This window comes from Ziziphus jujuba, chromosome 11, assembly GCF_031755915.1.
Source record: "Ziziphus jujuba cultivar Dongzao chromosome 11, ASM3175591v1".
Taxonomy (NCBI): domain Eukaryota; kingdom Viridiplantae; phylum Streptophyta; class Magnoliopsida; order Rosales; family Rhamnaceae; genus Ziziphus; species Ziziphus jujuba.
The window spans coordinates 9471811-9499233 of record NC_083389.1 but is presented as its reverse complement, the minus strand read 5'-3'; the positions used below and the strand labels follow the sequence as shown (position 1 = coordinate 9499233).

The window sequence follows — 27423 nt, the reverse complement described above, 5'->3', positions numbered from 1 at the left end:
AAGGCACTTTGCATGAAAGGCAAAGCCCATTGGTTACTGCCTGTGTATTTCCATTACACTAGTACGCATTAATCAGCGGCCTCTTTCTCTCTCTCTCTCTCTTGCTGGTTCTGTGTATGTGTTTTGCTTTTGCTTGAAATTGTACCGACATAGTTCCTAACAAATGGGGTTTCATTTCTCCTACGTAGGATTTCTAACAAAGTGATGGTTTCTTCTTCATCTTCTTCTACTATTGACATGTGAGCACTACTTCTACTACTGTCCTTCTTTTGCCTTCTTCAATCTCTTCACAGTTTGGAGGGTCTTATCAGAATCTTTAGCTTCACTCGGGTAGCTATTTGTGCTTTCTTTCTTTCTCTTTTTTCTCCCAATTGTTTGATCTTTCTCTGGTCTGTTGTGCTGATGTGATCCTTCTCCTTATGTTCTATTCTGGGTTTTTAACCTTTTACTTTATTATTATTATTATTATTATTATTTTTTGTATATATATTTTTTTGTTGAATTACTATTTCCGCTCAATATTATTCTTCTTCTCTCTATCAGCTTCGGTTTATCTCTTATTTATTTATTTATTTTTCTCTGAAAATTTTGCTTATTCTTGGTGAAAAATCATGTGGGATTCTGATTTCCTTAATAAAAAAGAAAAGTTCTTTTCAAATAGTGATCATTTTCGTCTTCTTTTGCTTTATATGTGGGAAATTTTGATCGTTTGTCTTCTTACCAATTTCATTTCAATTAAATTTATTTAGACCTTTTACTCTCAATCTTTACAATCCATGGATCATATAAAAAAAATTCTGAAAATTTTTTGATAAATTTCAGACTGTCGAAAAGTTTATGATATTTGTCAGCAGAATTTGCTTGAAAATTTTCCATTTCTTTTCTAAGTATTTTTAAATTAAATATATATAGTTGAGCAGAGCTTGTGGGTTTATGATTATGATCATATTTGCAGGCATTAAGATTGACCAATTGAAATAAAGCTGAACAACCAAGAATCGTGCGTTGGATCACTTGGATGGTAACAATGGCTATGCAAACTATATTTTTCAAAGAACATGAAGGACTTGTCCCTAATACCATAGGGCAATTGTCATCAGTACCATCTGCACCTTGGTGGAGCACATTTGGATCACCATCAATTTATGGAGAATCTTGTGGCCAATTGAAGCAATTATCCATGGAACCTCCTGGTAGCGGAGACCAACTCAGTGCCACTAAACAGGCCGGAAGGGGCACTGAACTGGGACCAGATAAAGGGAATACAAATCAATTCACTATCTTTCCTGGTAAAGTTTCAACTTTTTTTTTTTTTTTTAACTGCCCATGTTAATAACTTTCACCGTGCAATTTCAAAAGCAAAGAAATTTTTACTTTTTTGTTTTTTCCCTGTGTGTTTACATCTTTTCGGTCATTGTTCTCCCCATAAATATATAAGCTTTTTGTACTGCATTATGACGATTGGCTGTGTTTCCTTTTTAAATCCTTAATTTGTCGGAGCTAGGTTTGTGACTCATAAGGATGAAGATTTAGTAGGATGAAAATTTGTACACCCAAATGTTAAAAAGTGTAGCTTTTTCTGATCATAAAGGTCTAGTTGGATGAAGAATGAAGAATGAAGATTACTTAAATACTTTGCAAAGAAGAGTGTGGCTAGCAGTTAGACTAACAAAAATGGGTTATCAGGGACAATTAGACGATCCATTTTCTCCAATTTTCTTTTTTAACTTTTTCCATTTTCGACATTTCTCTTCTGTTTTTCCTTTCCTTTCCTTATGATTTGTTGATTGTTAAGAACCTTTGTCTATTTTTGGAGGCTTAAGTTGCTTGGAGGAAAGTTTTCTGAATGGGTATAAATATTTCATTCAGTGTGCCCCAAAAAAAATAAAAAATTGTGGGTGGTAAATGAATACAATTATATGGTCTAAAAGGCTGAAAACGTGTAGGGAAATTATTTTGATTGTGACCTTTCTCTGTTTGTGTTTTAATGGGGGTGTCACAAGAAAAAGGAAATAGAAGTCCAATGGTAAGAATGGCTTGAGAGATTTATTGTATATGTGAGGCTTAAGGGGTGAGTAGACCATCTAGAATTTGTTAGTTCTTACTGCTTCACATACTTGAAGACTAGGGGAGCTTTATAGCAAACTGCTTTCCATGAAGTGCATTCTGGGTACCAGTAATAGTGTTTAAATGCCAAGTTTAGAAGCCTTTTTGGAGGATTCCAAGGTCATTGGACTTCGAATGACGAATGAGAATTCATAGGATGGTAGGTATATACTTAATTATTACAGGATTACATGTTAGTAGGTTTGGAAAAAAATCTACTTGACATTTCCTCTGCTGAGTAAAGTGGCGGCTTGTAGAATGTATAATCAATCAAATTTCTTGTACCTAGAGATAGTTATGTAAGAAATTTAACTATAGTTAACCAATCTATCTGTTTCTCATTCAAGAGATTCTAAATTTTCAGGGGATGGGCAAAAACATCAAGCGACTATCTCTCTTCAGACATCTCTGCCAGAGTATAATGCTCGTTTTGAGCTTGGATTTGGTCAGCCTATGGTCTGATTTTCTTTCCACCGACACTTTTTTCAATGTATAATACTTTTGTGTCATTGATTGCTTACACTTGCTCTTTGTTTTTGGACTTAAACTGTAGATTTGTACAAAATATCCATATGTGGATCAACGCTATGGAGTCTTCTCTTATGGACCTCAAATATCGGTTAGTCTTCCATTCTAAGCTTGTTAACTGTAACTGCAGTTGGTGCAATTATGATAACCAGGTGTACGAAAAATTGCTGTCTTGCTTTTAATGTGTTTGCTTTGAGAAATATAAACTGTTCAAGTGTAAACTCTACTCATTTGGTTTTGTTAGAAATTTTTAGCTCTGCTTACGTAACCGTGAAATCTTATTTCATGCTTATCCATGAAAATGGAATTGTGAAAAAAGTTACATATTTGGATCCAATGCTTTCATTTCAATTCCAAAACATGGCGTAGTGTGTGTCACGCTGTTATCATGGTCAATAATTTTCAGGTTAAGCCTTGGCAACCGAAGGACCAAAAATGGGCAGAGATTTGCTTGTTAACTATTTCTCTTGATTGTAGAGATCTAAATGTAAAACATGGAAGGGAAAAGGATTTTATTATGACTACTTAGTATGTTTGACAGTTAACCTTCTCAAACATTGTTCTGCAGTATATTTCTTTTCATTACAAGTTTCTGCATTTGACTTGAGTTTTATTCTTAAAGCACTATTTTGGTAGTTGATTGGATTTTGCTGTTTATTCTTGTTACTCTGTTTGCCTAGAATTTTATTGAGTCCACGTCCTTATCCATTTGAAAATGAATTAGGGACGCATAATGCTGCCACTGAACTTAACTACAGATGATGGACCCATATATGTGAATGCTAAACAGTACCATGGAATCATCAGGCGTCGACAGTCCCGTGCTAAGGCAGCAGTACTGGAGAATAGGTTGCCTAGAACTCGTAAGGTATGGTCTGCATATAATTGATGTCTGAGGATTTCATTTATTTCATCAAATGTGCATCAATGATAAAAATATTCCCTTTTCTTCTTGAAATGCATATCCTTCAAAACTTGTTTAAAATGATCTAGGATCTATCTATGTTTTGACAGGCATATATGCATGAATCACGCCATCTTCATGCACTGCGTCGGCCACGGGGATGTGGCGGCCGTTTCTTGAACACAAAGAATTTGGACAATGTAAAAGGGGGAACTGAAGCGAAGAAAGTTGGGGATGGACAACTGTCTCAGCCCTCGGGTTCACAGAGTTCTGAAGTGCTGCAATCTGACAGCGGAACTCTGAACTCATCAAAGGAAATCAATGGCAGCGGTTCTAACATTTCAGGATCAGAGGTGACTAGCATGTACTCTAGGGGAGATCTCGGTCACCTTCCGATAAGTCATCTTGGGCGGGCGATCCACTCTCTCTCGGATATGATGGACAGCAATCGTGGTATCGTCATGCCCACCAAGTGGATTGCAGCAGGGGATACCTGCTGCAATCTTAAAGTTTGATGGCAAGGGTGCAAATGGGGTCGATGCTTTGCTTGGTCATCGTTTTGACCCCATCCTTGCTGCAACCAGATGGAGAAGCTCTGTTGTAGAAGACTACCATGGTCATCACAGCGAGTTTTGGTACAGTTGTTACCCCCATTTGGTTGTAAAGGCAATTCATTCTTGGCTCATAGCATAAAGGTTGTTTATTGCCCCTGCTTGCAATACAAGCCTTAATGCAGTTTCTAGTAAAACTAATGTAGTAGTAGAATACATATGGGTTATATTCCCTTAAATAAAAAGACACTAAAAGTCTGGAATGTATTTTATGTTTTTTAGTTGTAAAAAAAAAGGTGTGTTTTCTGAGTGTGGTATTGTAATTTAAAATATGGTGTATTGAGTATTTGACATCTTGAACTGATGTAATGTGTTTTCTAAGTGTGGTATTGTAGTTTAAAATATGGGTGTATTGAGTATTTGACATCTTGAACTGATGTAATGCAGAATTTTTGTAATCTGTGTTGTGATATGTATTGGTAGAAGAATAATGTTGTTGTTAGAAGAATAATGTTGTTGTCTTAATTAAACAACGATGTTTTGTGACTATGTCGTTATTTCTTGATCTACAAGAAATTGGAATGCTTGGACGTTTTCTTCAATGGCAGCAAGAAAATACTATTAAAGCTAGAATAATATGCATTGCACAATGTTAGAGGGTTTACTTATGTTGATAAGAAGTTAATTGTAATATTAAAACGGACTAACTACCTTCGAGTCTTCGACAACAAATAAATACTTTTTTTATTTTATTATATATATATATATATATATAAAAATAAAAATAAAAGGAGGAGAAAAGGTTCCCTGAAAAAGAAAGTTACGAAACAACCTTATCCATCAGAGGCAGATGGGGAGGGTTACACTTGCTCCTCGTCAATTTTGAAGTTTCCTCATTTTCTTTTCTCTTATTCGCAAAACCATCTTCTTTTCTTTTTGATGGCTGCAACAGGTGTTGTTTCCTCTCCTTCACTTTGTAACAAAATCTCCGACCTCTCAATTACCCACTCAGCCACTTCTATTCCCACCCGCTTCTCCATTCCTTCTAAACCCGCAAAACCCCTGAAGATCAAGACCCAATTCCCCAACTTCCTTCCTCCTTCCTTTCTCTCTTCTCTCCCCCATTTCAGACGGGCTTCAGCTGCATTCGATGGCTTTGAACTGAAAGAAGAAAACCCAATCGCAGAGGATCAAGACCCAGAAGCAGCTGAAGAAGTTCAAGAGCAACAACAAGATGAAGAAGAAGAAGAAAAGCCGAAGGTATCAGGGTCTGGTGGTGAAGCTGGGAGGCTCTATGTGGGGAATTTGCCGTATTCCATGACTTCTTCCCAATTGGCAGAAATTTTTGGCGAGGCCGGTAGTGTGGTGAATGTGGAGGTTTGATATTTATCTCCCCCTTTTTTTCAATTATTATTATTATTTTTTTCCTTTAATGGGTTTGTGCAAATTTTATAGTAATGGAAGAATGCTTCTGGGTGTTTGTGTTTTTGATTGAGTTTTCTTTCAGATTATATATGATAGAGTTACGGACAGGAGCAGAGGATTTGCGTTTGTTACGATGGCGAGCGTCGAGGAAGCCCAACATGCAATTCGGATGTTTGATGGCTCTGTATGTGCCAGTTATCTACAACAGTCGCTCTCAATTTTCATACAAAATTGCCCAATTCTTTCAAATAATTCTGAATGCTAAAGTTTCTTTTAATGGGTTTCAGATGGATTATGCTATTAATGTAAATTGTGCATTAAAATTACGAGGGAGTTGTAATTTAGTAGCCGTAGCGGGCTAGTAAGAGATTACTCAAGCATGCTATGTAGGGCAGTTTTCAACCAAGCATGCTGGAACTTAGAAGTTCATGTTGAAAACTAACCCATTCTGATATTGGATATTACATGGTTTTGTTCTGAATCAAGAAAGAAACCTTTTATCACAGAATTAAGAAGCTAAACCTATACGTATATAATCTACTTTCGAAAATGTAGTTTTCAGGGTCTACTATCCGTATTCAAAATAATTTTCTCTCAGTTACTGTTAAGATTTCAATTCTAAGGTGTAGTTTTATAGCAGTGATATGGAGTAGTAGAACTGATGTTGTAATGGCTGCAATTGTTGACAGCAAGTGGGAGGAAGAACTGTTAAGGTAAACTTTCCAGAAGTTCCAAGAGGAGGTGAAAGGGAAGTATTTGGACCAAGGATAAGGAATAGCAACAGTAGTTTCGTAGACAGCCCTCACAAGATCTACGCTGGAAATCTTGGTTGGGGCCTCACTTCTGAGGGTCTTAAAAATGCTTTTGAAGACCTGCCAGGTTTTTTGAGTGCCAAGGTTATCTACGAGAGGAATTCTCGAAGATCGCGAGGCTTCGGATTCGTGTCTTTTGAAACTGCTGAGGCTGCACAGTCTGCTCTAGATACGATGAATGGAGTGGTAAGCACAAACTTAGCCTGAATTCTATGGTAAATTTCCATGGTCTTGTAGTTAACCGCTTTCATGTAAATGTTAAAATATAGGATGTAGAAGGGCGGCCGTTGCGATTAAATTTAGCCTCTGATAGAGCTCGTGTTGCTTCTCCTTCGGTAGAAGAAACAGTAACAGAAGAAGAGAACAGCAGTGAAGTGCTTTCTAGCATTAGCACATGAGGGAAATATGTCATAGGGGGTGGATGTTTAAACATGCTTCTTCAATAGAATCCCTAGGGAGTTTTCCGAGGATATATTGCAACCTTTGCCACTGCCGTAGTGTATTCATTATATATGCAAATTAAGAGGGTAATTAACGCAAATGCTCATTGTAGATGTATTTTCTTGTGAAATTTTAACCATAAGTTTTTTCATTTGTGATTTTAACACAAAATGGCACCTCCACTTAGTTCAAAGGGGACTAAAAATATGGATGTTTTGCGTTTGTCATGTTATATTGGTTTGCACAATCGCTATAGCTTTTTATTTTTATTTTTTTTATAATTTGGGTATGTAGAATAATCAAAAAGTGGAAATGTCCAGGATTTATGCCATTTGAGATAGAATTTTTAAGTTTTAGAACCATTGGAGTAAACCGAATAAAGCATTCACATTATGTTGGTTTGCACAATGGCTATAACTTTTTTATTTTATAATTTGGGTATGTAGAATGATCAAAAAGTGGAAATGTCCAGGATTTATACCAATTGAGAAAGAATTTTTAAGTTTTAGAACATTGGAGGAAAACCGAATAAAGCAATTACCAGAAGCAAGGAAATGAATACACGTAAATGCGTTTCATTTATTAGTTTATTCCAGTTCTAACTTGAAAGCGCGAAGTTGGGTGGAATATATGGTTGCAAGCATTTCCTAAGTGGAAGTAAGCTGGACTTGGACTTACAAGGCCAACAAATGACTACTCTTAATCAACAAGGTTCGTTCCTCGATTAGATAAAAAATTTTAATTGATTTGATTGACCTCTGGAATTTGGTTAACCTGCTTCGAAATTTCTGCTACGATAATTTTTTCTTAGCGTCTGGGTTTGGTTACAAGTACGTATCTCCAGCTGACAATTAGATTCAAAACAGCCTGAATTTTTTCAATTCTATGCGAGGGTTCGTTAGGGGATAGGTTGCTTCCAAGGTTTGTATAAAATACTAAAATAAATTTGTGGCTAAAAGTCCTTCATCCATGACTACCACCATTCACTTCCCGTCAAAACTGAGGGAAGAGAATCTATTAAGTTTTCGAACTATTTGATTGACCTTGATAGATTGAAAATTTAAGCAATTTCCATGACATTGTGTAAATCAAAGTCTAAACAAAAAAAATAAAAAGAAAGAGAAATGAAGTCTAAGGGCCATGGCCACTAGCAAGAAAAGCATCTGCTGCGGAATCCAAATCCTGGGGAAAGAAAACCCTGCACATCAAGCATTTTCTCATCAAGCAAAATAAAGTAACAAAAACAATGACGTGAAAAAAAATTTTAAAAAAAACAAAACAAAACAAAACTGGTTTTAAAGATTCTGGTGGCACAAAAAAGCATGAGACAGGTGAGTATATCAGAGACGAAACTTTTGGCTAGCCTTATTATAAAATGAGCAAATATTCAATTCCAAGTAACTCCGTAATTTTTTTTTTTCTTTAATGACAATTCCTAAGAACTGAAAAATGTTCCAACAGAATTTACCTACCTGCAAGTGTTGTGGTAAATTGTCCTGCTCAGCTGCTCTATATCACTGATACCTTTACAACCAGCCACCACTTCTAGCACTTGCCTGAACAAACAACCACGTCAAGTGAAGAAGCAGAAGCATAAATTTCAACGTAAATTGATAACCATTTCAAAGAAAAATGCCAATGGCACCTGTTGACAGTATAAAGAACTTTGGTTTGCTAAATTAAATTTAACCTCTTTATAGAAGTATATTAACAACAAATTAAATTCCAGCAAAGATGTAGATTTTGCGGTATGTTTACTAGGTTCCCACTGCCAACCACCTAAACTTTTTTAGTAGCTTCCCGTACCCAGTTCCAAGGAAACCTTAAAATAGTGGTGAATGCCTTTGATCGTCAAAAAATGAAGGTGGCTATCTTATGATAATAAAAGTGTACTGCAACGAGAAAGTAGTAGATGATAGTTTGCATTTACTACTTTATCCTGAACAGTGAAACCTACTTAGTGGATGTGTTTGGATGTTTAAGTGAGAAGTAAATAAATATCCTAAGCCATAATCCTCATCAAGGAACAAAAAACTTAACGATTAAAAGTTAAATCCACTCACCGAACTAGACAAGGTTCATTGCGGCCTTTAACAATGCTTTCATGATCATACTTCTCTTTCTTCTTAGAAGGCCATTTTGAATTTACGAAGTTAATCCCAGCATGAGTGCTCTTTATTTCACAATAAGGGGAATCTGTCTCAATCATCATCCTCTCGATAGGAATGCCCCTCACAACATCAAGATTCTCAGTTGTCTTCAGAGAGCAACCGTTCACACCTGTATGGTACCAAAAGATAATAAGCATGCAAATTAACAAATTCCATTCAGAATCTCAATAGATAAGTAGGACATGTAACTTGAGGTTAATTTAATAAGAGGCTAAGCCTAAAGCTAGACCCAGAGATTTATTTGATATCTTGTTCCACAAAGTACAAACATGAAATTTTAAGACATTTTATACTTGCATTATTAACTAACATGAAAGTTTGTGTCTAGGTGGGAATTAAAGGTCATCCAACTCATAATTCCCCTTGGAATAATTATGTAATACAGCCATCCAACAACTGAAGAAATATTACCTAGTAAGTTTGCTCATTAGTGGCTTTCTGAACCAGAAAGGTTTGATCTCTAATTAAGTAGTTAGGTAATTAGTGAAGCAAATTATATCAAGAACTTGTACCATTGACAGTTTCACAAAAAGAAATAGATTCCATGATTAATGGATGGACAGCTAAATATTCACCTATATACATATTGCTGAAGTTAAGAAGTTTATCTCGATCTTCTGCACTGTCTGTAAATGAATGGGTGACCCCACCAAAAAACCTGTAAAACAACAGAGAAAAGAAATCATGTTCACTAGATTGCATAAAGCCATTGGAAGAAGTTTGTTAGGAGTTTAAAATACATCTGCACTGCTCATAAATCAGAGAGCGGAAGACATATACGAGAAAGCTGAAGCTATTTTTACAAGTTGAAGCTGTTTTTATTAAAATAACTTTTAACATAAAAGGTTGCCACTGGTATCTTCACTCAGCAACAAGCGGTAAACTTCAAATTTTGTTCATCTTAATCACGGCTTTCAGTATCTTACCTGCCTCTATTTCTCTCTACAATTTCACAGAAATCATCAGCAGCTGCACGCATATGCAGAAACATGGGTAGTTTTGTAGCATACGCTAGTTCAAACTGCTTCTCAAAATACCTAGCTTTGCCATACAGAAAAAGTATATGGATCACATTTTCATATAAATAATTCAAATAAATAAATGAATAAATAAATAAATAAATAAATAAAAAGCAGAATAAACATGAGCAAGAGGAAACAAGGATCTAAAAGAATGACTATCTTTAATCTTACTTCTTCTGAATCTCTGCAGGGCAAAAGTGAAGCCTGTCGTAATCCAATCCACATTCACCAATTGCAACCACCTTAAGGACATATTTGAGCACCATATAAACAATATAAAATAAGCATCATCAAATTGATTCCAAATAGACTCATAATTCTAATGTAAATGCTTATCATTGTATTTTTGTGATCAAGAAAATAGTGCATATACCTTCCCTTTCTCTATCCCCTCTTTGGCCAGTGACAAAAGAGCCTGAAAATGTTTCTCTGGATCACCGCTCTCTTCAAACTCCTGAAGAAAATGCACAAGACGATATTATCACAAGCATTGCAAACCATATCAATATCCCTTTTCATTAAAACAAAAAATAAATAAATAAATAAAATCCAACATTCAACGGAACAATGGAACGACCTTGCATCTTGTAGGATGAACACCAACCGTGCAGAAAAGCCTGCCTGCAACAGATTAATGCAAACCAACACATTTTACAACATTCAAAATAGTAGAGGTTATTAGCGAAAGAAGATAGGAAATAAAATAAATAAATAAAATAAAAAAGACCATCGGTTTCGGCAATAGCAAGAGCTTCTTTCGATTCCTCAAGCGATCCACCAGTAACCTGAATCCATAAACCTAACCTTCAAGAAATTAAGCTCCGCGAAATCAATTTAAACGGTGAAGCTTAGAGAGGAAAAAGATTTACAATAATCCGGTCGACGCCTGCGGTCCAAGCCCGGCTCAAAACCGTGGCTATATCGGATACGTGGCATTGCTTGCCATTGTAGATTCCTTTGAACATTCCATCTGTTTGTCAATATCATTTGGTAATCAGCAATATACAATTTCGCTGCAAATGAGAAGTAAAGCAGAAATAAATTGAGGCTGAGATGTGTTCGACGAAATGCCAGACCTGTGAAGTTAACGGCGATATCTGCTTTTTGTAGCGAAACGAAAATTGCAGATAAAGAAAGGGAAAATGATTGTCAGTACTCAGTTAGAATATAAGATTGCATTTTCCCGAAAAAAAAAACAAAAAAAAAAAAAGGGTAGTGAAGGAGTTGAATTGGTTGCCTATCATGCGGAGTGTGGCCATGGTTGAGGTGAGCTAACAGAGACTGTCCGAGAAGCGCGTAATTCTACTGCACACTTGTTTTGGTGTGTTCGGCATATGCAATTGGCAGCCTTCCGTGAGTTTTTGACTTTGGACTAAATTTGTAAACTGGGTCTAACCCATTTTATTTTTGTTATTATTATTTCACTCGGAGCACTCTAAATTGGCCCATTGGCCCACTTGCCTTGCCTTCTTGGGGCTCTTTTGGTCCATCTCCAATATAAATACGAATTGAATACGACAACGACTTACAAATACAGAGAATTTGTCTTTTTATTTTTATTTTTTTATATAGCGCTTTTTTTTTTTTTTTCCTGGAAAACGTGTTTTATAACCAAAACCCACAGCAAAGCTTACAAACAAGCTTGCAAAAATGAGATGGTCTCACAGCCACCTGGGAAACAAAAGAAGAAAAAATCCTAGGACAAGAGTTTATAGATAAGGTGCCTGTGATGTTATTGCTAATGCACCAATTAAAAAAAAAATTGAGCTAGAAAGTTTATTTTCTAGGAGACCAAAATGAAAAGCACTTCTTGGAATATGCTTTTAAGCTGAATTATGTCCCCGCTGATTCCTTCCGTTGACCAATACGAGAGTTGCGAGTCATTATTGTTTAAAGTGAGGACGACGTTTTTGGCGTCCGATTCGCACCAAATTTTGGACACCCTTCCTCTTGTGCTAGGATCATACCTTGAAGAATTCCATAAGCTTCAGCAAGTTCTGGGTTTAGTTATCATATAGAAAATATATATAGCTATTTTATGCTTTCTTACATTCCAAACACTTATCAAATCTGTTTAGTTATCATATAGAAATTTTTTTAAAAAAATAAAATAAAATAAAAATAAGAATTGCGTGGGATCATATTCTATTCTGATTTCAGTGAATTGTTTATTTAAGATTTGCCTTAAACTTCTCTAATAGTTTGCAAACTAAACACCGGTAAAGTAATTTAATAATGTGTATAAAACTCAAATAAAATGACGGGCTAATTAGTTATTTGAAAGCTTTTTTATGAAAATAATGCATTCTTTTCAAGCAAAAAAGGAGCTCACCGTGTTCCCTTCCCGTCTTAGGTCCTCCATGCACTTCTTAATCATTCTTTCTTTTTATAAGTTCAGATAGTACTTCTACTTCTGTAAATTTTCAAGTTTCCATTGGAAAATCAAAGTTATTCAAAATGTATAAAGAACAATTGGATGACTGGGACACTTGATTTGTTGGAACACATGCTTAGATTGAAAGAAATGGTAAAAAAAAAATGAATTATATAAAAAGAGATGATCCAGTAAAGAATACACAACCAACCAAAACAAGATACAATAAATCCCACCTAATTTTCCATACTAATTAATTGACAAAAATACAAAATAACATAAAAACTTTAAATTCTTATCTAATTACACCAAAAAAGAAAATCCCTCAAAATGAGGATGATGAGCGTCCAGTCTCGACCCAATTGAGTAATAAGATGGAAAAACTCATTCTACACATTGACCGTTCCATCCATTGCTTTCCCATTAATAGTGAGTTTTAGACTCGGCCTCACCACATCAAAGGCTTCAAAAACCGTCTGATAAAACGACCAAGTCTCAAATTAAAGTATGGGCCTACCGTAATGAAACTTCAACTTCTCATTAAAAAAACAAATGTAATTAGGAATGACTACGATGTATTGCGGACTATGAAACCAAAAGTAGGCGCGGACGAGGATGTGCAGAAGTCTCAAGGGTTTGATGCTGGTGGGCTGTTTGAATCACCCCAATCCCACGGCTTCAAGCTGAGGATCACCACCAGGGCGATAATGAGCAGGAGTATGATAGCATAGCATGTCCATTTCCGGGTATTCTTCTGGTGCTTCCTGGCTGTCTGCAACTGCTGTGTTCCTCCCCTTACGAACGAGTTAGCCCTCGCCACGTGGCTCTCAATGTCGTCCAATTGCTCGCCCTGGGCTTGGACCAACACCGCCATGTCCAAGAATACCTGGTGGAGCTCCTTCAGATTCTTTTCCAAGTCCTTTACGGCGTCGTGTCGCTCTTGGATCTCATTTATCGTGTCCAGAACTCTTCCTCTTCCTTGCTCTTGGATTGCCTTTTGCAGGAACGTCTCGCTCTCACCTGGTTAAGCCAATTAATTCGAATTAATAATTTTAATATTAATTCAAAAAAAAAAAAAAAAAAAAAAACCGAAGAAGAGAAATAACGAATTTGCCGCTCCATGATCTTAATTCTTATACCAGTAGAAATGAGAACATCTATGGTTCTCTCGTCGGGATTTTCGCCAGTGACGGTGAAGTAACGGCGTTGTACGGTCTCTCTGTATTCGGAAGAGATCTGTTGGCGAAGGCTGTTGAAGCTTTCCATGGAATCATGGAGCTTCTTTCTGAGCCCGTTGACCACGGAAGTCCGCGTACGGTCCGAGGAAGACCCGGGTCCGCATCCAGGCAAGCTCCGATTAGCGGCGTTGGATCGGTCTAGAGCCTCGAGACGTACCTTGATGACCTTGGCCTTCTTGAGAGCGAGAGAGACATCGGCATCCATGCGAGACCGAAGTTCCTTAACCGCTTTAGCGTTGTGGAGGGTTTTGCTCTGCTGGTGAGAGTTGTTGAGGCTCTGGTTAAGCCTCTCGAGCTCCTTGAGCTCGTCCTTAATCGATTCCACATCTTCGAAAAACTTATCGAGATTGACGCCTCCGGTGGAAGCGGAAGACATCTCGATCACGTGCTCCGGCGAGGCCTGCTCGTTGCGGAACCTAGAGAAGGAACCAGACATCAAGTCGTTCATTTTTACTCCAAAATACGAAGAGAAACGATGAAAAAAGCAAAAGGATCAAAGATGGAATTGAATGAGAGAGAATGAAGAGGAAAGAGAGGGAAATGGATGAGGTTTTGATGATGAGGAAGAAGAAGAAGGAGTGGCTGGCTGGTCAAAGGGGTCGCTGGCTTCAACAACCACGGCTAAGAGAGGGTATTAAAGGGCTTGTATATTAACAGGTCAAATATTGGGTGGGGTAGGAAAACAACGTAGAGAGAAGGGGCTTTGGGAGAATATCTTGGCTGTTTGGGATGACTTTGGATGATTTTTTTCATGTGTGGCAATTTCTCGGAAAAAAAAGAAATTGGGAAAATTTACGAAACATCTCAGAAAGTGAGATATGATTGCTAGAAGAGGGAATAGTCTCTGTAAACCGAGTGGGATTAAAATAGAATGTTGAAATTTCCTTATCTATTTTTATTATAAATATTATAATAATATTTTATTATAGGCTGCAAAAACGCGGAGAGGAATTTTTTTTTTAAGCAAATGATCTATAAGCAAACTTTAGAAAAATGAATGATTTTTCAAACAAATGATTCATAATTGGTAAAAGATAGGACTTGGTCGCATTTGATTTGGAGTTATCTGTTAATCTCTATTTGTAATTTGGGTCGAATTAATAATGCATATGGTGTGAAATTAGCTAAAACGTAATGCTTAAACTGAAAGGGATCGTTCATAAATAAAAATATTATCTACTATCTACTAATTTGGATGAATATTCTGAGTCAATATGCTGAGGGTATTATCACAGGAGGGGGGGTGAGGATTTTTGTCGTCAATCAGTATTGGTTAGGCACTTTTACAAATTTATTAGGCTATACATTATTTTACTTCAGGAAAGTTCTTCCAGTAGAAGACACAAAGGGATGGTTTTCTTACTAGTAGAGATCAATTATATACATATAATTAATCACAATAATTTTTTTTAATAAGTTTTTTAATTACACTATTAAAATAAAAATTATTCCTCAATCCAGTATAATATTTTTGGCATTTTATGTTTAATACAATACACTTTGACAGATTTCATGACATTTTCTATATGATGCATCACCAAGAGCTTCTTTACGAAAATTTTGTTTGTTTCATCCCAATTTATAGTTTACTGGCAGATTTTACGTGGGTAAGAATTTAACTTAAATCCTAAGCTAGCCGGATTCATTGAATTGAAACAAAATCCTGTTCATTTAAATTCAAAACCAATGATAAGACAAATCAAAAACAGTATCTTTTTTCTCACACGTCTCAAACGTCCAAATAAATCTTTACAAGGTGTTTGCAGTTGACAAATTATCCATGACAATAAACCAAAAAAAAAATAAAAAATGTAAGAATAAAATTTACAAAATAACAATAAATTTCTGTACTAAATGAGATGCACACGAATGTTGTGCAAATTAAGTTTCGTATTCATTACTCTTATTTTTTTCCTTTCAACAAAACAATTTAATTTCATTTCCTATTTTCTCTACGCTCCTTTTCCATAATTCCTACTGCTATAAAAATAAATTTAAAAAAATAAATTACATTACACATATTAATTTACAGGCGAAAGATACAAAAAGGAAAAAGGTAAAAAAAGTCATGAAATATACTTCTCCTCTAATGCAAAATGAAAATGGAATAAGGTTGAAAATTTTAATCGGACTGGAGCACAGTAAGATAATATGGATACCCCAGGCACGTCCCGGAAGATCGTCTTGTTTCCTCGTTAGAATTTCCTTCACTGTTAGAAGGTAGGAGATTCCAATGCAAAACATAGTTTGACAAGTCGAATGTCCCAGGAGAAAATACACAAATCTGAAGAGGGACATCAGTGGCGGACATAGGCTCAAGTTGGGCTCTAGTAGAGCTTGACCCAGTCCAGATGAACGGCGGCACACTCTCCAGAGATGGTGGCTTTCCAAATTTAGCTCCTCCGGCAACATCAGATGTAACTTTAATATCGGTAACAAATGAAACATCATACCAACCTACTTGGTTGCCTGAAGATGCCGCAGAAGCTGAAATTACATCACCCAAATTGCTAGTGGAACTGTTGTCCATAGTGTTTATGCGTACAGATGCTGCCGAGTCCGATGAGTTGTATATTGTCATATTGAGTTTAATTTCACAGAATGATGTCGAGAAGTTATGATATAAAGTCCGAGGCCCGTCTACCAGCCATGTGATAGGGCTTCTGCTTGCAATACTGCATATGTAGCCAAAACAAATTTTGGTATAATCCATCATTAACTTGACAACTACAAATGAATAAAGCAAGATGAAAGAAACAAAATAAGTGAATTTAATTTCAGGATCTTAACCAAATCTTAATTTGGAACTAAACTTGCCTGCAGTAACATGCACGATGAGTAAAAAGACGGGTTGGATCTGAAATCCCAGAATTAACATCACTTTTCAATGGCCTAGAGATCAATACGAAGTCAATAGAAGTCCGGTCTCCCTGATCCATACAGAATGAAAAGATCAATTTTACAAAAGGGGCAATAAGCTGCTAATTATTGCATCATGTAGCATTGGGTCCGCTAATTTTTAGTCTGTAATGCATCTTTTGATTTAATACATACTACAATATGAATCCAAGTTAATATAATCTACATTCAGATACTTCGTCCAGTAAAGCATATGTAACCTTAATTCCTTGGCTACTAACCATGATAACACATGATTCATACAACCAGTTTCTAAGAGCAACTTGAAAGAGAGAATGATAGAAGATCTTGCAGTTGAAATATCATAAAGTGGAAATGATGTTAGAAGAAATTTATCAACCTGATTTGAATTTTCTTGGTGCAATCTTTCATAATGGTGTAAATCAGCCAGAGGTGAGCAAGATATATCAAAGAGCAGTTCAGGGCTACCCTGAGGACCCAATCTCACAGCACTTCCAAGAAGTGGAGAAAGAGGTGTCTTTTCATCCGAAGTTACTGATTTCCTATGATTCTGAAATCACGAAGTAAATTTATTGACTTAAAAACCATTTGCTGAAGTTAAAACAGATACAAACACAATATGGTTAAACAGATAAATTAATCCAATATAATTTTGCATTTATACATGTAGAGTGGACTACATTGTTCTAGCAGATAATAAATAAAAAATGCCAGTAAAACAGTGATATGCTTAAGCTTATAGCCCTTCAATTAACAAATTAAATCAAAATGAAAAGAAGCTTGTAGCTTCAGTCCAAGTAAGAAAAAAACTGGACTAGCAATATGCAAAATTTAATCTCTAGTCTGCAACTAGTGTGCTGGTGAACTATGCAACGGATAAACAGACTGCATGGTCCAAATAAGAAAAAAACTAGACTAGCAAAATGCAAAATTTAATCTCTAGTCTGCAACTAGTGTGCTGGTGAACTATGCAAAGGATAAAAAGACTGCATTGACTAAATAAAGCTTGAAGACAACAAAAATGCTTTCTTCAATTGAAAGAAGCAGGAAATATTATAAAACAGTTTACAAGAAGATGAATCCAAAGATGCAACTTCTAAACCAACCTTAAGCATGAAGAAACATGATAATGCCTGACCAGCCAATAGAGTCTGGGAAGGGAAAATGGTCTCAAAAGGCTGAAGCAACGAGATTTCCCACTGCTCCCCAATAGATGATAATTGATGAAATTGAAAGCTCTCGGAACTGGTCTTGTTGACAACATCCATTCGCACAACAAACTCTCGTAATTTTGATGGGCAAGGACTGACTAGGAATGAGATATCCAACGATGGTAAGACCTAAAAAGTTGAATAAAAACCATTAGCACTGACTAAGGAAGAAAGATAATTTAGACAATAGGCACTCAACAGGAAAGTGTTACTTCACATATCACCAATGCATAAATATTCAGAGTTCACAATAACAGACCAGCCTATCCATGATACCTTTAAGAGACACAAAATAGCAAGTCTAAAAATGTTGCATATTTAGGGGATTCAGCAATCATTTAGCCCTGGCACTTCAGTTTTTATTGAAAAACTACAAAGGCATTTTTTTAATTGTTCAAGGAAAGAAAAGGAAAAAAAAAAAAAAAGTTAAAACATATCCATCTTCGATATACATATGCACACCTGTAAATTATGATGCATGCGTAGAGTGCGGTATCTCATGGTGCTTGATACCTCTGCCATCTCATAATATATGGTTATATACAAGGAAATATTTCCAGTTTCAGCAGCTCGAAACCAAAGAGGCCATAAAAATGGTGTTCCCCCTTGTATAATTGTATCCTAAAACCCATAAGACAAAAAAAGGGTTAATCCAAATTTGATATAGATAATATGATGCACATGGAAGAAAATGACTACTGACCTCCGGAAAGATAAACACAGATTGAGACATGTCATTAGAGTTAGCTTGTATACATGACCATTCATAATCGGTATTCTTTTCTAAACATGCTGGAAAATCCATGTCCAAACTTTCCCGTTTCCCGGCATTCAGGAATCTAGGATGACTGATCTTCATTTTCAGATTCTGCAAGAATAACACAATTGTGGAACAAATTAATTTACAATATAGCATATTCTTAAAAACAACAATTGAACGAAGTCTTAACCCTAGATGACATATAAGCAAGCTTTACTGCATCTGTGCTTCAAGGCCAACAAATGATCACTGACCAGTATTTTGTAAAATAAAATGGAATCAGCACAAAACTTAAGTACTAAAATGCATAAATTCCAGAAAGCGGTCAACCTCACTTCCTGAGTCATACAATCAAAGTGCAGACTAGCTTACTCAAATGGTTCAGCACAAATACCAAGCTACAAAATAATGTAACAAGATGATTTTAAGAGGCAAGAATCGTACTTTCACAGAAAACTCTGATTGGTTTCTCAACTCCAAAACAAGCTTCTGTGTGTCTCCTGCATATGCACTTTGAGGTAAAGGTTGAATTAAGCCCTCAAGTTTGGGTAGATTCTGCACATTGTATACATTAAAAAGCAAATCAATTAGTGCAAGGGGGAAGAGAGAGAGAGAGAGAGAGAGAGAGAGAGAGAGAGAGAGAGAGTATGCACCTTAATCACCAAAAACTTCAGGTTATCACTAGGAGAATGGATGGCTCTCCGCCTTCCCTTGGCACTTTTCTTCTTCATAGAATTAGGTTCAAAATTATAAAAGCCAACAACAGACCCTGACAATTTCCACCTTATGCCAACAATTTGTAGAACACCTTCTACTCTGGGAGTAACTGTCAATTGCACCTGAGGGTGACTAGAATTATCAATAGACAGAATTCCATTGCACTAGTAAACAAAAGATGTGCATAAAAGTTAGCATTATCACAAACAACATGGTCTTTAACTAGTAATACACCTACATTTTCCAACAGTAGGGTTTACCATTCATACATTCTAATAACATAAAATGTAAGTTCACTAACTGTAACTTCTTTTATTAGTAAATATATATCAATATCTAAGATTACAAAAGCTGTTAAATTATACTCTGATTCACAGTTTTTGTCAAGTTTAAAGACAAGCTGCGAATAGTAATGCACTTAGTTCAGTTAAATTACTTTTTTAGAATGCCTTCATACTTTCTCAGACTATTTAAAATTTCTATCACACTCTATTGGCGGATTAGAAAACAGCAGCATATTTTCATTATCTAAAGCTTTGGAACAAGCAAAAATTTATCAAATAAATTTCAGGGAATGATGGAATAAAGAAAATTTTATTTGACTTCTCTTATGAAAAGTTGTAATCTCGATATTGCTTGATCCAATATCCCAGCTATTTTCAACATCATTTTCACAACCGGCTCTTATTTGGAAATTTCACCAAATGCAAAAATTTTCAATTATAGGGTAACTACCAGTACCACATAATCCTATTATACAGTCAAGTTGCATATGATACAGGAGAATGAAACATTGGTTGACATATGATAGGGCCAAAATGAAACACATGTTTGTATGATATGACCAAAGAGGAAGATAGTTAATATCAGCAAAGGACACTTATAGATGCATAAGAGAAAGAATTATCGATCAAAAACCTTATTCTTATGGAATGAAGCACTCAAAAAAGAGCAGAAAATTGATATTTGTGTATTATTTCAATGAAGCACTCACTATATTTGTTTCACGTGCTCCTAAAGAAAAGTCAACCTCAGACAATGAAAGAGAAGAATTCATATCCCTGCAACAGGCAAAGAAGGATAGCCCTTAAATGTGGCAGGACAGAAGTTGGCCAACATGATAGTACACTAACCAGATAAATCTTCAAGGGCATAAAACTTGACACACAAACCTATTCATTAACTTAGCAGATTCATCATCATTCTGAAGCTCCATGGCCGAGATATCTGCATCTGATTTGTCACAAAAAGATATTAGCCTTTTCTAGCAAACACACTTTCAAATAAAGTGCAGTTTTACTCACCAGATTTTGTTTCATCAGAGCTTGAAAGCTCACATATCAGGGAAACACCAGATAACGATATAGAAATTTGCAAAGGATTTCTAAATTCGATATCAACCTTTACAGCTTCTGCAAATGGATGAAGGACAAGATATTAGATTGTAATACATGTGTATGTGTATATATATATATTGAATAAGTTGATTATGAAACTTCATATGATATTCTATCACATCCATACCTCCTGCAACACAAATATTTGATTCTTTATAATTCTTTGGGATGACCTTTGACTGTAACTCCAACCAATTAGACCTGCCAGTAGTCAATGATGGAATCATATCCTCCTCTAAAGAACGCCACATGCTTTCTTTAACACTGACCTGGAATATTTAGAAAGAAATCAACATCAACTTAACTTGATGTATAACAAATTATTGGAAAAGCTATACTTCCAGTCAATGTATAATACCGAGAATGAATTGGAAACATCTAATAAATAGCAGTAAACGGTATATGTGTTATAATTAAAAAAAAAAAATTAAAAATTAAAAAAAAAAACTTTTGAGTCCATAATTGTGACTAGATGTGAGAACTGTTTGCTGGTACATCTTGCTATATAAATGTGCTCAGAAAACTATAGTGCAGCCAAAAGTGCTTGGCCTGAGTTAATTGCAGGCAAACATACAGAATCATAATCAAGGAGGGGCAGTTTGAATGTTGTACACAGATTTGAAAGCCTCCTTACGTAGATACATGAACATTGAAAAACCTTTAATTTTAGTTCTCCCCCCCCCCCCCCCCCCCCCCAAAAAAAATATTTTGGCCTACATACAATGAGAGCTAAAAAAAATTTAGCAATGATACAAATATGGTGCAAGCCAAAACAAAGAACTAAAAGAAACAATCATGCACAGAGCATCACAAGTTCACATCATCCTCATCAAACAAGAAATGAACTAACCTTTTAGATGGCTCGTTAAGCTGGTGGAAAAGTACATATGGCACTATTGAGTGGGGTTAAAAAGATTTACAGACACACATTTCCACATAATGAGCAAATATGATTCAACTTACAGCTGTAGGTGATGCATAGGTTCGATGATCTTCAAAAATGACTTTAAGAGAAGAGATGTTGATCTCTGGCAATTGAAGTTTCAATAATTCAAAATGCTTCCCTGTTTTCTGTATTGTCAGAAGAAAGAAAAAACAATCAATATTCACGATAAGCTTCATATATAATAGATTATTAATTTATGTGGCTGATTCAATAAAAAGTAGGGAGTAATTGCATAATAAATATAATGATAATTCAAAATATTTATTATCATTATAGTTATGACACTTTTCTATTCTTTTCTTTTTTTTTTTTTTACTTTTTTTTTCCCCCACTGTGAAACCATGCTCCTAGAACCTCTATGACAATTCCATCACCCGCATCACCTCAACAATTCGCAGAAACTCCCTTAAGAATATGTCCTGTGTCATCTTAGACTGATGACTACATGCCAGTACTTCCAACATATGCGCAACTGCCAAATCATATCTCTCAAGAGAAGCATACCACCTGAATCAAATAAATTTTGTCAAAAAGCCATGGACATTTTAGATTAAACAAAAGTGAACGTGCTCGTCTATGGGTGGAGTTAAGAGTGTACTTATACAAAGTACAGCCACATCAAGACTGTATAACTTACTGTCCAATATGGAAATACACATGATCCTTAATGTGGCTCCATGTAGTCCCTCTATAAACAGAAATCGCATTTCTATATGTGCGAATTGCATGTTTAATCTGGTGAGGACAAAGAAAAAAGAAGTGTCAGCAAATGTAACTTTTCACGCTAATTTTTACGTTACTTTTTTCATATGTTACCTGATCACATTTCTTGTAACGATCACCAGAAAGAACAAGATGAAATCCATACTTGAATAACATAGGTGGTTTGGACAACAAGTAGCAATAAGATGCTTGCTCAAGCATAACAGCAGAATATAAAAGTTCCTGATAAAAGAGAAGTTGTCAGGAGTAGAAATAGAAATTAATTTTTCCTAATGAGTTGTTATTTCACAGAAATTGAGCATTACATCATCACAAATTCGAAAGTAAACAGTGGCAGCCTCTTTATACTGATCCCTTGTCTTCAACATCTCAGCCCACCAAAGACCACACCGAGTAGCATTATTCTGACCAGATGGCCCCATTTTCTGCATGTTTACCAATTAAAAGGAATCATGTTTATTGTGCAAAATATTTAAATACCAGACACTGCTGAAGAACAAAGCTTATAGTGCTTAGCCATTTCCAACTATGGCACTTGATTACTAGAAAAAATCTTTTACAAATTACATGTCTACACAAAACAAAGCAGTCAAATAGTCCCCATAGGAGACACTGTTTCATACTGATTATTTTGGTAATTCTAAAAGGCTTGTTCTTCTCATGTCATCTAGGTTTCATCTAGATTTTTTTTTTTATGAGACTGTATGTTTCTGTTTAGCATTGGTATGTACTATCTGCTTTTAATAGGAACCATGGGTATGCATTATCAATCTTCTATAATAGATATTCAACAAAATACAACAAACACCGAATTGCAAAGTGCAAGTTCAGAACAAAAGCTATAATGATAAAAGGATGCTAAAACGTGATCTGCACAGAATATTCCGAACTCTTACAACCTACGATGATATTATACTATTTACTTCAACCTAAAAGAGCAAAGGAAAAGTACAGAGGACAAACTTTATTACTTTCAAAATCGATATTACCATTTTCCTGATAACCAAAAATAAAAAAATGCTTCAGTTCATCAATTCCAACCACATAAAAATCTTAACGCAGTCAAGGAAATTAAAACGCTTTTCAAAAAATAAGCTGGATGAGATATTATTTCTCCAAAACATCAGAGATAATAGGATACATGAAAAAGATAAACATACTAAATAAGTATTGAATGCATTTTCCATGGAATACTCTGCTTCCTTTCTTGATTGATCAGACATGAAATAAGTTAGCCCCATCATTTCCTGCAATTTACAAGAGAGATAAGTCAAGTCTGATGCATCATGACATCTCTCAAACATAGAAATCACCACTGGCCAAAATAGTGAGAAGTAAAATTAAAATCAACATTAGGAGCTACCTGTACACCAGCATAACGCTTCCAGGCCTTATCAAGCTTGTAATCTGTGGAAATTAGGCGATAGTTCGACAAAGCAAGTTCATAATCCCGTAGCATGAAGGCATAATCACCTAATACTCTAATCTGAGATTCAATTGAGCTAAATGTATACCTTCAACACAAAATATAAAAACCATATTAGAAAAAATTAGGCAGATAACTAGAACCATACAGGAACCAGTAGATAATATATCTGTTCAGCATACATAGGGCCACTGGGGGAATCGACTATATCATCTTTCCCTTTTCTCCACCATAAGTTTTTAATTTGGTTCCTAAAACCTTTCCTTGTTGCAGAAACCTGATGACAATAAAGAAGAAAGAAGAGCAGTTGAAAAAAAAAAAAAAAAAGATCAGATCAATTAGAAATTGGAAAACAAAACATTCCATCAGCATGAACTTCAAGATACTATAGATACTTTACCTGTTGATTTAGCACCCTTATTTTCTGCTCCATGTAAGGAATGATGTATTTAGATGATAAATCATGCATAAGTTCTTTCATCTGTTCACAGTTTGTAAAAATAGGATATCATGGTCAAACTTCTGATGTAAGCAAAAGAACTGAATAAATCAATCTCATATAACATTTTACAGCAATAAAATTGATGCCAAAAAAGTTTACCTCATCAAGGTCATCAAAATTAAGGAAGCAACCAAGATGCCGATCAAGGGAAGCATCAGATTTCTGTCATGAAGATTAATACAACTACAGCCTTAGCCTTACTTTGTCAATTAAATAAAAAAAAACGTAAATACATACATGTATACAAAACACATAATATTAGTCTTTTTTTCTTCTTTTGTTTCAGTAGTAGCCATAACTTTTAATTTTTAATATAATTACAGAAAAGAGAAAGCCTTTTAAAGTAACTTACATAAACTGCCCAAGGATTAACTTGATGTTCAACCACACCATCTTGAGAAGAATTAATGCAAAGTAATTGACAGTCAGAGCCAAATGTACTCCTCATTTCTGTTAAGATCTTAGTTGCTCTGCAACAATGAACAATACCCAAAAAACTCTGAAATTACATTCCAGTGGCATAGACATATCTAGAAAAGAGAAATGCTTACGCTTATGAGTATATTAGGTATCATCATAAATGAAAGAAATATGGAACAGCATAGACAACAACAAATTTACATCATTGAATGATACGATACAAGAAAAATTTTTACAATCAAGAGATAACAATAAAGATACACAGAGAAACACATGCAAATTTCTTAGCTACCATGAAGGTTTAAGTTACTAAGACAAAAAAAAAAATAGTAATTTTGACTTCCTGTCAAATCCGCATTAAAATGCCAGCTAAAGTTTGTAGTAAATGTCAACACATATTGAGATACCAATAATATACTTAAAGATTCTAGCAGAATCAGAAAGGATATTATACTTTTCTGAAGTGCCATCTTGATTATCATGCACTAATAAATAATGCTTCAAAATCTTTGGATCCATTCCACCATCATTAAGAAGCGATGGCAACTTGTTGGTGTTAAAGAGGTCAACAAAGTGGTTGATAGGCTGTTCATCCTTCGAAGAGACAACCAATAGACCTGCAAGCAGATTTGGACAATTGAGCTACAGCTGAGTCCGTAATAATATTTTAAATGAAATGAAAATTTTTAAAACATTGATATTCAAGAGGTCAGTTCAATGTTTTTCAATAAAATAACATTAAGTCCATAATAGAAATTGAAATTATCAAGCCTTGCTACTATATAGGCACAAACAAATACACAGTTTTTAACAAGTTTCAACACCTTACATGCCACAGGATGGTCAAAAGCTTCATGATCTGAAAATGACACTGTACGTAAAAGTTCTTTATTGAAAAACTGAAACCAAGATGGCGGACTTTCAGCTTCAGATCCTGCATATGAAAGTCATCATATATCACCTGTCCACAAACTAAAATGCTGGCAAACTTGTATTGAAGACCAATAGAGAATTTGCAAGGTTATTTAAAGGTATCAGTGTATTTCACAATTCCTCTTTTACAACTTTTCTTCTTCTTTTCTTTTTTTTTTTTTTTTTTTTTTAACTTTTTGGTATTTTGCATTCTCACATTGCATAAGTAAGTGAATGCTAGGTTTGCCATTGTTCTGCATGTTCTTCAGATCTCTACTTTAGCAAATAACATATACACAGAAGGATAAATAGTACAAAAAATACAAAAATAACAATAAAAACAAGGCAACCAAAAAGGCACCTCGCAGATTGATTAAGAGCAAAATCTCAAACGAAAGATGTTGCATTACACCAAAGGAGCTCAAAAATATGTCCTTTCACATAATATTTTGAAGGAGAAACGAAGTGATTTTTATGGATATAAAAAAAGAAATATTACTTACTAGCAAATTCATTATCAATTGGAGGCCGGTCTGAACACGATTCATCAAAATCTCTCTCCCCAGCCTGAGTAATAGCCTGTTTCAACCGCTCTTTTGCTACCTAATAAACAAAAACCACTATCTCACTTCAGACACATAGAATCATGAATGCCAAAAGTACATATCAGTTTTTTACAAACTAAAAATACACAGATAAATAATGTTTCAAAGCTCAATACCCACCAAAACCTCAAGTAGTTACTTTTCTTCTCCACTTCATTGATATTATGGTAAAACCCGATCATCATAACACCATATAACAAAATTCAAAAACTACAAAAGAAACATATGCCATTCAACAAGCTGAATTTCCTTCTTCTATACATCTTAAATGATTATAGTCATATCTATACTTCAAGCTTAATCTTAAACATACAACCTAGTAATTTCAAAATTTTAAACTTCACAGTCGAATTTTAACGCTGATTCTTCAATATAAGCATTCAGGCTGCCAACTAAAACCAAACAGTCTGCGTTTGGTCGCCAAAGTGGAGGTTTCTAGTTTCTAACTTAAGATCATTTTCCTAGGCTTTCTATCAAATAACACATTCACAAACTTCTAAATTCAAGTCCCAAAAAAAAAAAAAAAAAATTACCTCCAGATTCGGTTGCCGAATATCCGACGCGTAAAACAACCGTAGCTTAAACTTGTGAAGCCTGTAGGGCTGATCACTCGCCGTCCGTACAGGTACTGCACCAAATCAGACTCAAATTTTACCCTAAGGAAACCTAATACAACCTCTGTGTCTGTGTGTGTGTGTGTGTGTGTGTGTGAGAGAGAGAGAGAGAGAGAGAAAGAGAGAGAGTGAGTGAGTGAGTGTGTGTGTGTGTGTGTGTGTGTGTGTGTATAGAGAGAGGGGGGGAGAGGATTTCACCGTCGATGTTGTTGAAGTCACGAAAGGGACTGAGCATCTGAACGAATGAGAGGCCATTCTTTTGGCAAGCTTCTTCAACGAGAGGCGTACAAAGCACCATGACAACCGGAGTGATCTCGTCCAATAGCAATCTGCCGAGTGGCGTGCTTGCCGGATCCGCCATCTTCTTCCCCTCCGATTGTGTTAATTACTTATAAAAAAAAAAAAACAAAAAAACAAAAATCTTCTCTGTTCTCGATTCAATGGCGGTAGTGACCCACTCACTGATTCGAAGCGACTCGTTGGGTGAGTCACTCTGGAATTTGGCTTGGCCCAGATCTCTGACGTCAATGGCGGATTAACGGGAGGAAGAGGGATTGCAAAATGCAACTACATAAAATGAAAGCTACTGAGTACTGACCCGTTTCGAATTTCGGACCGTTAATCAGCTTCCATTCTGGGCCTTTCCTTTTTCTGCTTCAGGCCTTATAAGGGCCTTTTGCATCACATCTCTTGCAGTCTTTTAAAAAAAAAAGTATAATAAAATACTTGATAAATGTT

The 27423-nt window shown here is 35.5% G+C and overlaps 5 protein-coding genes across 9 annotated transcripts; 2 read left to right on the top strand and 3 right to left on the bottom strand.

Annotated features, from left to right (window-relative positions):
- On the top strand, positions 1-4638 carry LOC107433610 (nuclear transcription factor Y subunit A-10). 2 transcript variants are annotated; one of them, XM_025067115.3, is made up of 6 exons: positions 1-239; positions 956-1289; positions 2471-2562; positions 2660-2725; positions 3359-3502; positions 3649-4638. In XM_025067115.3, exons 2-6 carry the CDS (start codon positions 1019-1021, stop codon positions 4051-4053), a joined length of 978 nt encoding a protein of 325 aa, XP_024922883.1. In that variant the 5' UTR covers positions 1-239; positions 956-1018; the 3' UTR covers positions 4054-4638. The 2 variants fall into 2 exon arrangements, with proteins under 2 accessions (XP_024922883.1, XP_015900395.1); XM_016044909.4 differs by having other exon boundaries at positions 1-330.
- LOC107406868 (33 kDa ribonucleoprotein, chloroplastic) lies at positions 4152-6999 on the top strand. Its single transcript, XM_016014081.4, has 5 exons — positions 4152-4195; positions 4851-5466; positions 5597-5698; positions 6204-6512; positions 6596-6999. Exons 1-5 carry the CDS (start codon positions 4152-4154, stop codon positions 6722-6724), a joined length of 1200 nt encoding a protein of 399 aa, XP_015869567.4. The 3' UTR covers positions 6725-6999.
- A 738-nt stretch (positions 7000-7737) lies between these two features.
- LOC107407745 (uncharacterized) lies at positions 7738-11427 on the bottom strand. Of its 3 annotated transcripts, none has more exons than XM_016015055.4 (12): positions 11198-11427; positions 11037-11057; positions 10830-10930; positions 10688-10759; positions 10538-10581; positions 10334-10414; positions 10132-10202; positions 9865-9975; positions 9514-9596; positions 8831-9047; positions 8240-8323; positions 7738-7965 (listed from the first exon to the last, which is right to left on the bottom strand). In XM_016015055.4, exons 3-12 carry the CDS (start codon positions 10894-10896, stop codon positions 7899-7901), a joined length of 897 nt encoding a protein of 298 aa, XP_015870541.1. In that variant the 5' UTR covers positions 10897-10930; positions 11037-11057; positions 11198-11427; the 3' UTR covers positions 7738-7898. The 3 variants fall into 3 exon arrangements, with proteins under 3 accessions (XP_015870541.1, XP_015870539.1, XP_048320935.1); XM_016015053.4 differs by having other exon boundaries at positions 10688-10745; positions 11198-11418; XM_048464978.2 differs by lacking the exon at positions 11198-11427 and having other exon boundaries at positions 10688-10745; positions 11037-11191.
- Positions 11428-12555: 1128 nt separating this feature from the next.
- On the bottom strand, positions 12556-14299 carry LOC107433634 (syntaxin-121). The gene is made up of 2 exons (XM_016044943.4): positions 13474-14299; positions 12556-13354 (listed from the first exon to the last, which is right to left on the bottom strand). Exons 1-2 carry the CDS (start codon positions 14018-14020, stop codon positions 12963-12965), a joined length of 939 nt encoding a protein of 312 aa, XP_015900429.1. The 5' UTR covers positions 14021-14299; the 3' UTR covers positions 12556-12962.
- A 1085-nt stretch (positions 14300-15384) lies between these two features.
- On the bottom strand, positions 15385-27315 carry LOC107433641 (uncharacterized). Of its 2 annotated transcripts, XM_016044950.4 has the most exons (28): positions 26884-27315; positions 26605-26699; positions 25970-26069; positions 25384-25488; positions 25009-25171; positions 24487-24604; positions 24234-24296; positions 24033-24113; positions 23815-23909; positions 23570-23720; positions 23367-23453; positions 22512-22631; positions 22300-22428; positions 22121-22218; positions 21867-21990; positions 21501-21608; positions 20665-20806; positions 20445-20552; positions 20313-20373; positions 20135-20201; positions 19077-19262; positions 18868-18978; positions 18367-18531; positions 18126-18284; positions 17559-17792; positions 16832-17002; positions 16390-16502; positions 15385-16247 (listed from the first exon to the last, which is right to left on the bottom strand). In XM_016044950.4, the coding sequence occupies exons 1-28, from the start codon at positions 27044-27046 to the stop codon at positions 15695-15697; spliced, it is 3870 nt and encodes a 1289-aa protein (XP_015900436.3). In that variant the 5' UTR covers positions 27047-27315; the 3' UTR covers positions 15385-15694. The 2 variants fall into 2 exon arrangements, with proteins under 2 accessions (XP_015900436.3, XP_024922892.3); XM_025067124.3 differs by lacking the exons at positions 25970-26069; positions 26605-26699; positions 26884-27315 and having other exon boundaries at positions 25379-25488.
- Positions 27316-27423: the final 108 nt, after the last annotated feature.